Source organism: Cryptomeria japonica, chromosome 9 (genome assembly GCF_030272615.1).
Source record: "Cryptomeria japonica chromosome 9, Sugi_1.0, whole genome shotgun sequence".
Classification (NCBI taxonomy): domain Eukaryota; kingdom Viridiplantae; phylum Streptophyta; class Pinopsida; order Cupressales; family Cupressaceae; genus Cryptomeria; species Cryptomeria japonica.
In genome coordinates, this window is record NC_081413.1 from 430,624,690 (window position 1) to 430,635,418 (window position 10,729).

Genomic DNA, 10,729 nt, shown 5'->3' on the forward strand with positions numbered 1-10,729 from the left:
CTTCTCAGTTCCAGCTAACAAATCAGTTAGGATGTTCATCTTTAGTTCACAATCACAGGAATTCTCATTCCTAGTCATCTGTGTCATTGTTAGCTTTGAAGTATATCTGTTCATGGTTAATAGAAGATAATTGTTATGCTATTTCATTTTCTCCCTTGATTTTGTAGTACTCTGTGTCATTTTCTTTCGTTCAAACTTCATAGCCACTATTTACTCCATCAAAGACTGTACGACATCAAAGTCTCAAAGTCAGTATGATCAATGCTCGATCATCTAGAGCCAAGGAGTATCAATCCTTACATGAACAATTGTTAAAACTGACAAATCAAGAAGCACAAAGATGAAATCGAAAAAATGTGGTCCATGAATAGTCACATCAAAGCCATAATCGTTTGAATCTTGAGTAAGCTTGCCTGAAATAAAGAATTGTCCGAACCATGAGAGGTCATCCAAGTGCTGCAAAGGACTGACTAGTAAAAAAGGTTCTCAATGGAGTGCCAAACAACCAGCTATGACTCGAACAAAATCAAATATAGTCACATGATCACTCCATTTTTGAAGTTGGTTCAAGAAGAAATCTAGCTTAATTTTTAATTCTAGAAGCTTCAAGAAGCAACTCCAAGGGGCTGGATTGCATAAGGAACAACTCCATAACTGGGCAGTTCATGCCAAGAGAAGCTATACCGTTTCATAGGAACAAGCTCCAATTTTCCAAAAGCAAGAACCAAAATGCATCAATTGCTCAAATACAGGTTGACAAGCTGTATTCATCCCAGAACAAGGTATAAAGTGCCGTATTATTAGATGTCATAAGAGCAATAGCATGTGGTGTGATTGCCATACCAATTTGACCCTCAACTGGCATTCACTGGGTGAAGTACTTGACTGGAGGAGTCATTTCAGAATTTTAAAAAGGGGCCATCAATATATCACTATACCATTATCCATTATCATCTAAATGCCTCACCATGGCCATCTAATGAAGAGTTCCACAAGATGCAGCAAAGGGAGCATAAACTTTTGAAGCATAGAATGATGACTCCAAGGATGTCCGAAAGAATATATTACAGAAGCCACCAACCATACTTTGTATTGAACTCATTAATTATCAATGCATCCAAATCATCTTTCAAACCAAAGCAAAAGATGGCATGTCAAATTAAGCAGCAAAGGTCATAAAAAGCAGCCAAGAAATAGGCTTAACTCTTGGGGAGTGGAGAAGCTAGTTCTATTACAAAGTTCCTTGTGCCTGTAGGATCAGAAGATTAGTATATGCAAGGAGAGCCATGCAATATGATGGGGTGTGGAGAATGAAGAACGGAGGCAACTTGATGAGGAGTACTATAAGACTCAGCAGTGGGAGCATAACTTTTGAGCCATAGGATGATGGTCTTGAGGAGGTGCAACTGTATGTATTATTTAGAAGATGCCAACGATGCCTTCTATGGAACTCATAGATCATCAATGCACCTAAATCATCTTTCAAACTAGAGCAAAAGATGGCAAGTCAAATTAACCATCGAGGGTCATCTAAAAAACAGCAGAGAAATTGGCTTACCTCTTGGAGAGTGGAGAAGTTAGTGCTTTCTACCAAGTATGTTGTGCCTGTAGGATCACAAGATGACTATGTACAAGGAGGGCCCAGCAACACAATGGGGTGTGGAGAATGAAGAACCAAGGCATGTTGATGAAGATCAGGTGGCACAACTGGGTTTTATTTGGGTGAAATGATCCATAGTTTGAGAGCAACAATGAGAAGCTAATGAGGCTCATGATGTGTCTAAGATGATCTTGCTGCTCCTTGCCAGCTTAGCATTTTGTAAGGGCTCTAATGTGGTTGTTATATTTGTTGATTTTCATTGTCATTTGATACTTAGGCTCTTGCTAATAGTTATTTTATTGATAATATAACTATTAGATATTTTGTATTCACATTTGTCAAACTTGAGTTTGAATTTTACTATTCAAAATGAAGCAGTTGCATCTCAACCTAATTAAGTGGTTATAAGTTTAAGTATATCTTGTAAGAAATTGTGCATTTTTCTGTTCTGCCTGTGATTGTTTAAAACTAAGGTGATTTCTTTTACCTTGTTAGCAAGAATCATATTGTCTTTTAAATAAATTAGTACTGCGTATTGCATGACTCTATGCCTTTACACTAGCTCTCCAGCCTATGATAATTCCACTTTCTTTTTTCTTTTTGTGGAAAACTTTATTCAGGGCATGCATGTTTCTGTAAGATCTTTCAATGTGTGATGCTATTCCTTATATTAGTGAGGGGTTATTTGAAGTATTCACAAAGGGAATAGTTCTAAAATATTAAATCATGGGACTTTGTCATGATCCTTCTTGAAAGCTGTGTCAATGATCTTGGGCCTGAGAGTGTACACATGAACTTCTTGTATACTGGTATCTATGACAAGAATTATTGTTAAGGAAATCCAATTTCTTTTTTTTTTTGCATTTCTACTTTGATTAAGCTCACTAATCCACTATCAAAGAGTGATTCTTGCTGGATGTGATCGAAGCACGTTTATTCTCCTGTGATCAGTTAATTGTCGACAGCTGGCAGTCTTGCACTGGATGGTGTATGATATTTATATATGTATTGAATTTTGAGATGACGAAGTTTCTCTCTTTTTGAATATCATTAAGGCCTTTTAACAACTCTTGGTTTTTATCTTCTATGTAAAACAGAATATGGAGAAGAGAAGAGTATGGCACTGGATGGGTTAACAGAAGGGCAAATCACAAAAAAAGTTGAAGAGCTAGTTAAAGCTGGTGGCAGATAGTTTGCCAATGCTTTAGTATTTGGATGTTAAAGTATTATGAGTTTTATCCCATCATGTTTTGCTGAATACTGAAATAAGTGCACTGATGATAATATTCCACCAAAAGCAGGCAAACATTTGTTTTCTACTTGTACCTTGGAAGCTTAATCCAGCTTCCTTGATCAAATTTTTTGTTGAAGTAAAATAGCACTCTATTCTCAAGGAATTCTTTAAATTACTGCTGTCAATCATCAAACAAACTTTTTGTATAACTATTATGTGAAACATCAACATGATTAAATTATCTTCATCCTTTTATCTTACGAGGAGTTTTTAAGCCAATTGAAAACCTGTATTAGATACTTAGAGATCAGTGTATTTTTGCAAATCCTTAGTGAAAGCCTTGATAATTGGAAATCCCAATAATTGTCAAGACCTCTTGGTCGAAGTACTGACATTCATTTTTTATTTTGATATTGGTGCTGATTGTCTTGAAGCCAAGAATGGGGGCCACAAGAATCAAACAAACCAGATTTATTATCACCTTTTGTTAAGAGTGTTTTTTGCCCTGTTGACCCTTGGACTTGCTGGTGACCAACATGATCCCTCAGTAATGATTTACTCCTTGACTAATCACTTGTGATTTTACTTCGAAATTCATTCAAATGCTGGCAATTCCCTTCAGCATTCTTGGGAAGATATTCTATTTTTAATGCATTTTTTAGGTGTTTACTGTTTACTAAATTTTGAAAGACAGCGAACTAACTTCATTGCATTGATTCTGATAATCATTTGTTACAATTGTCTAATTGTGCATTTGAACACATGTACGATATGTATGGCTAGATGTTATCTAGAATTTATTTTACAATTATGATCTTGTACGAGGCAGTAGGGTTGTCACAAACCATGCAAATGCCTCAGCTTGGTGGTGGCATAAAAAAATACCTTCATTGCTACCTTTTTTTGACCAGCATGCTACTGAGAAAGTGGTTAATTAGGAAGTAAATATCTCATGAAATGAAGCTTTGTCGTTCCCTTGGAAGTTTTGAAATTTTACTGGTTTTGATACAGTTCTCATACAGAGACTTGTAAAAGTTTTAAGAGATCTGTAATCGCTTTTCTAGTAATATTTGGTCCTATCTATTAGGAGGAGAAAACATGGACTCATTGGAGGTCTCTGTTTGAGGGGTTGCTTATATTTTTTGAGATAGTTATTAATAGTCAACCTACCTATAGTCGCCCTAATTGCCTTTCTCAAACATTATCGCCTCAAGTGCATCCAAATCCATGACATTGCCACATAATAGTCCCTGGTTAATATCACATCTTTATAGAATACAAGTTAATTGTCCAATGTTCATTTTGAGATATATAATCATAAGTTGTAACACATAGGGCTTGCTGATTTCTCACAACATTGAATCACTGTACTTAGAGAAGCAGCTATGTATAGAGGGACCAGCTACGTGCATATTAGGAACCATGGAATGTTAAGGTGGAGAAGTCAAGCATGTAGTGGCCACCTCACAAGTAGGTTGATACAGAGTTGAAGCTATAGGCATACCAGGTCGAGTGATCACAGTAAGTGGTTGGGTTTCACCATTAGGAGAAGATGGAGCAAAATAGGGGCAAGACTACTGTTGCACCAATTGAATGAGAACCAACATTTTGAGAACACATATTATCATGAGAGAAACCATCAATCAAAGAGTCAAATGCACGAATTGTCAAATAATCTTTGTTTGGGCATTCTTCCACCATATTGACATGCCCTTGCACTAGGAGAGTGGACAATCAACAACTATGTGGCTGATGGTAAAGCATTGTCTGCATGAAAGGGGAGACCCTCATAGTCAAATGGTTGATTCCAAGGCCTATCTCTCACCATCTAAACCACAACAGTTTCCACTCGAATAAGAGCAAAAATAGAGTGACCTTTGTAGGAAGTGGTAAAGTCAACTTTCAAGAAACAACTAATAGAGTTACCTATGTTTCATAGCAAGAATTTTCTCAGAATTGGATAGGAAGATTTGAAAGGCAAATGCACATAGGTCGAACATTGAGATGTTCAAAAAGGGGGTTAAAGGAAGTAAGGCTTGGCTAAGAGAGTGCTCTCCCTACATCCATGACTTGCCATCAAGTACCAAATCCTTGTCCTTGAGTCAACAAATGCAATGAAGAAATCACTGGCATATGGGAAGAGATATCAATCTTGCGCTTGATGATAGGACACCAAGAATCTAAGATGCGTTTGTGAAGATCAAGATGGGAAGGCCAAGGATTGCTAAATTTGCAAACCAAACCCTTAAGTAGATAAAAATTTTCATTTTCTACAATGTCTTGGCCTTAAAGGGAGGGATTGTGGTTTAGCTCACGGAGGACAAGTAGCACCCTCTAAATTTAGAATGGCAACAAAGGACCTCTAGAAACAAACAACAATAGTCTTCACACGACCAACAAAAGAACTCCATCTTGTGATTGAAAGATTATAAGAATAGTTGTATCTTGAAAATTTGATGTTAATCTTATAAATGCTAAAGGATGCTCAGTGCTTCATATAGCTATGGTGTGCAAAGCTGTCGTACTCATGTCACTCAGAACAAAAGATATGGAATTCATTCTTGATGCCACACAACTACCTACAAAAAGTGGCGATGGGAGGCATTCTATTTGTAGTATTCAAAAAAATTTAAGATTCATGCAGGCTCCAAGTTTTCAAAAGATACACTACTTTCAGTAGTCTTGATGAACCGTCAGAAGGTGTAATGTGGTTCTCAATAAGGAGTGCTGCTTTTCTATTCACATGGTTAATTTATTGATTACAACGATCATTTTGTTGGACATCCTAGTTCAGTAAATACAAATATGAAGATATCACCTGAAGTGAAACGATGTTAGTTCCAATACATTGATTTGTAAGTGTTCAATTTGAAGATATCCACGGGTTCTAGTGTCACACTGTGACATGAATAAAGTATGATATACTTTATGCAACTTTCTCATTCAAGTTCATGAGATTCATGTCCCTCCCAATGCTCTTACAGGGTTAGCATTTTTATTGCCCCTTCATTTTGACACACTTCATACACTATTGGATGATATGAATGTACATATCTTGTTGAAAGGAAATACAAGAGCAAGGAAAGAAAAACAAAATCCAAGTTAATTTTATTGATGAAGTAAATGTTACCAAGAGAAATGCAGAAACCTTGGAGCAATCACCCAAATGTGAAGGAGGCACAAGAACTTTTGAAAGGGGAAAAACAAAGAAAAACCTCTTGTGATATTATGAATGAGGCAATGCCTAGAGAGAGAGAGAGAGAGAGGCATTGCTTCTGAACCAACAAAAAAACAATAACCACAAGTAGATTTCCCATCATTGGGATCTCCACCTAGATCGGAATCAGTAAAACCTTTTAAAGTAAAATCAGAATTTGCATCATAAAACAAACCTATATTAATAGTTCCTTTAATATATCTTAAAATTCTTTTAGCAACTTTAAAGTGTGTTTGTTGAGGTTTAGACATGAATCTTGAAACCAAACCAACACTATAAGCAATATCTGGCCTAGTAAGAGTTAAATAATTCAAACTTCCAACTAATTGTCTATACAAAGTAGGGTCAACAAGAGGAGTTTGCATATCAAGCATTAACTTAATGCCTAATTCAATAGGAATTGAAACATGGTGAGCATCATCCATTTTAAACTTATCTATGAGATCTTGAGCATATTTACTTTGAGATAAGAAAATTTCTTTAGAGGTTTGCCAAATTTCCATTCCTAAGAAATAATGTAAAACACGAGTTTACCTTGATGTAATTTGATATTTGTGATGTTTTTTGTGCTTCGGCAAGAGGGTTTGTGACTTACTATTGAGGTGTTTCTTATGCTTTGACTTGCTCCAGCAAGAGGGAGAATTCCTTGCTATTGAGGATTGTTATTATGATACAAGTAGGATGTGTTATGCCTCGCTATTCAGGATTTGAAAAGGATTTGGATTCATCTTTTATTTATTCTCATGATTGGATCTTTGATTGTTATGCATTGGTTAAGGCTATTGTTATGTATGAGGCCTTGTGTATCCTATTTCGTGCAACATGTTCTTTATGATGTTATGGGTACTTTTATATCTCTTGTGAGCTTTCATTATTGTGGTTATGATGTTATTTTGATGTATGTTCCACCCTAAGGTCTAGGTGCATTCTAGGGAGAGTGGGCTTCCAAGTGAGTGATCGAAGATTGCAAGGGGATAGATAGCTAGGTTACCCAAGGTCTAGATCGCCAGATATCTCATTGGGAGTTTGACTTTGTAATCAAGTGATAACTTAATATAATAAATCTTGGGGTTGGGTAGCATATTTCATCTTAATAAGATAATAAATGGATGGTGGCCCCTCTGCCTTGCCCAACGGTAGTGATCCAGGATAGGATTGGGAAGACTTTGGCAACCCAGGTAAACTAATCTCCCTTACCCCATTAAGGTCGAGATGGCTTCACATGTGAATTTAGGATGGCCGAGATGTGTGCCTAGGTTCCCATTTGTTGCATGTGATGACACTCTTTCCCTACATGTAGGTCCTAGTGCCTTGAGCCTTGTTTAATGTGTCGCCTCTGGAGGGTTTGTGTTTGGAGGTTTTGAGATTGGATTTTTTTATTTGCATTCTTGCATTCGTTGTATTGGTATTTCCTTTGGTTGTTAGGTGTCAAACCTAGATTCAGAGTGTGAGTGGTATCTTGTGCCATCTCCTAGCACGAGGGGTGGTTCCTTATGGTTCCACATGGTTGGGTGGTTTGATGCCTTCTTCCATTGGGATGTTCTTCGTTGGATTTCCTTGCATGGATGTGGATCTTTTATCTCTTTAGCTATGGATGGATACTTGTAGCAGATTGATGTATATGATTATATGGCATATGTATGTATTGATTCATGATGTAAATATAATATAATTGAGCACCATGCTCCTCATTCTGAAAGGATAATGTATTCATGTAATGATAGATGACTATTATTAGAAGAGCAAATGCTATATATGTATCATGTGACATTGGTTTATTAATGGAACTAGATTTATGGATATTGATTTAGCCTCATGTAATATTGGAAATGTGATATATGTATGAGTGATTGAGTTTAGGAAGATTTGGTATTGGTGTTTTAAAATGAACTTAAAGGGAATGGTTAATTTATGAATAATAGATGGATGTATTCATGTTGTATAATAGCTAATAATCATGTATTCATGGAAAGAATAGATCATGTTAGAGATAGTATGCAAGTATGTTATCATGCTTATGATGTTATATTACTGTTTATAATTAGTCTAGGTAATGGCATTGATATACCCTAGGGAATGCTTAGATGTATTATGATTATTTTTCAGTTGCGTTAAGTGTATTTGTGATTATGTTAAGATGGTTAAATGTTATTTGTTAATGTATGCTTATTGCATATGAGTAGTTAACTATAACAGTTGCATTAATAGATGTTTTTAAATTTTTTTTATCTCTATTTTGAAGTTAGATTAGTTATTTTTCTCTAGGGTATTTTGGCGAGCATTACACATCATCTATGATTTTATCAATTATGTTGTGCAAAATATATTTCTCAATCTCCATCCTCCATCCCTGCTTTTTTTTGTATTCTCCATTGTCCTTTATGAATGGCAGGGGAGGATTATATTGCAACTGATTGAACCTAAGTAGAGCTTTGGTCACTTGTCTATGAAATTTGCGATGCTCAACTAGTCGTGCATCAACCTTTGACTTTTTAAATTCTAATTCAGTCAACACGTTTTCCCATGGACCCTTTTCTTCATCCTCAATGGATTTAGAAAACTTGTGAAGACAATAAAGTAGTTGTTTTTTTTTAGACAAATATTTCATCACAAGCTTCACATGAATCTCTATTTCTCCCTATCTCTGGATGACTTGGATAATATCTTGGTGCCTGATCCACATGACTTGCAAATGAGGCAAAATTAGCTCAAATTTTTCCTTAATGAGATTCTGAATAAGCCTAAACCTATTCATCTTGAGCTCCCTCTTCAAGGATACTACTTCCCATTGTACCTTGACCAACTGTCTCTTTGCTTCTTCTCTTTTACCCTTCTCAAGGATAATATATGTTTGCAATTTTGATGTTGTAGCCTCCAATTATAACAGAAGGACTCTACTTGTAGACACTCCCAGTGCCTCTTTTAAGTCAATATTCTCTTTTATGAGTTGTGCAATTTTTTCTTCCCGCTCTTCCACTTTTTCCTTGTTGAAAAGAGTTGTGTTCACATTCAATTCTGCAACCTTAGTAGCTAAAATATCTTTCAATCTATAAACCATAAACTGCCCCAAGACTTGTTGTGGGTTAGTGATTGTTACCGACTTCTTGCCTTTTGGATAGAAGCACTATATTGACAGAGTCTTGTTTGAGGGTTTGAACTTGATCCAAAACATAGTTTGTCTATCCCTTCATCAGTAAGGTGAAAGTCAATTCCTTGGCTTCTCCTCAAACTATCAAAAACAACACATGAAGAAATGTCCATCCTTGGAATCATCAAACAACCGACTTTCTTTGGCAATTCTCTCCCCTTCTCAGGTATCATACTTTCAAACTCTTCTTTTACACCTTCATAGATTTTTTTGTTGTATTCTTCACACTGCTCATTGGGGATGTCAACCTGTTTACCAATTAATTCTCTTCCTTTCCATTTGTACAAAAACAATTTAAATTCATTTCAATGAATAGTGTCATTATCAAATAAAATTGCTTTAGAAGCCCTTTTGCTTACATCTGCAGCCAAATTACTTATTTCAATAATGTCATCATTTTGGTCACTAGGAGGTATATAAGGCTATACCCTCACTTCTTGTTCCACCTCCTATCCTTCTTGTTGCTCAAATTATTCATTAGTTTCATGTAATAGTGTAGCACTAGAAGATGGGGTAGGAGACATTTGAGCTAATGGTGAAGCTATCACTATTCCTCCTACTGCAAAGGTTGATGGACTTGGGGATGGAGGTGGAGGAATGGACAAGTTGGCTAGAATAACAGAGGCATTTTGAATGAACAACTCCATCCTTTGTGTTGGTGCCCAAAACCACAGATTGGAAAACCCAAAGACTTGCCAAATCCTCAAGCAGTCCAATCAGCCTTGGCCAACGAACAAGGATAGTCAAAGACTAAATCCCTCTGCACTTTAGGCTCCACTAAACCTAGGCGGGTGTACCTCACACTCTCAAACACAAAAGAGATCATTTAAAGTGGATTTAAGCCTTCAAATTGGCAAATTATTGTCTGCAATTATGTTTTATTATGTGCTTTAAATAAATGCCCTCGAAAAGAAATGATTGTGAATGCATATTGAAAATGAGATTGCTTTCAGGACCTAAAAGACATATGCGTAGATAAGTTCATATAGGATTTGGGAAGAATGTTTTTCTGTCAATGACCTTGAATGCATATAGATCAAAACCTTGAAAAATCAATAACAGATCAGTGCCTCTATCCAGGGATATATATGACACTTTGTGGATATAATATCTTATCAACTCAAGAGACAATTTCTCATCAACTATGAAGGTTCAGTATATGTTACACAAACAATAAGAACTCAATCTTTCACTTAATGCAACAACATGTGATTCACATCATAGAAAATCTATACACAGATTTATCAAGAGGACAAAGGTAATCATCAACACAAAGGTGTGCACAATATTTGGAAAAGAAACAACGAACCTTGTATATTAACCTTCAGGAAATGATTGCATACATAAGATGCACTTGCAGATACTCCATTACAAATTGGTTGCACAAAATAGTACTTCTTCTTCCTACAGACTTCCCTAGTACAAATGACTTTCAGTCCTTACAGCAACATGATGTTCTATGAAAATCTCCTCTTTCTCTATAAAACTGACTCCCTTTAAATATATAAATCAACAGACACATATGAAAGG

At 36.0% G+C, this 10,729-nt stretch overlaps 1 protein-coding gene across 2 annotated transcripts in view; it reads left to right on the forward strand.

The window, feature by feature from the left end:
* The window catches only part of LOC131077851 (NADH dehydrogenase [ubiquinone] 1 alpha subcomplex subunit 2), a 67,874-nt gene extending 64,780 nt beyond the window's left edge, over nucleotides 1-3,094 (forward strand). For both annotated transcript variants that reach the window (XM_058015435.2, XM_058015433.2), the window contains one exon: nucleotides 2,698-3,094. In XM_058015435.2, coding sequence (XP_057871418.1) covers nucleotides 2,698-2,792 — 95 coding nt within the window. In that variant the 3' untranslated portion in view covers nucleotides 2,793-3,094. The remainder of the gene's footprint in view (nucleotides 1-2,697) is intronic.
* Nucleotides 3,095-10,729: the final 7,635 nt, after the last annotated feature.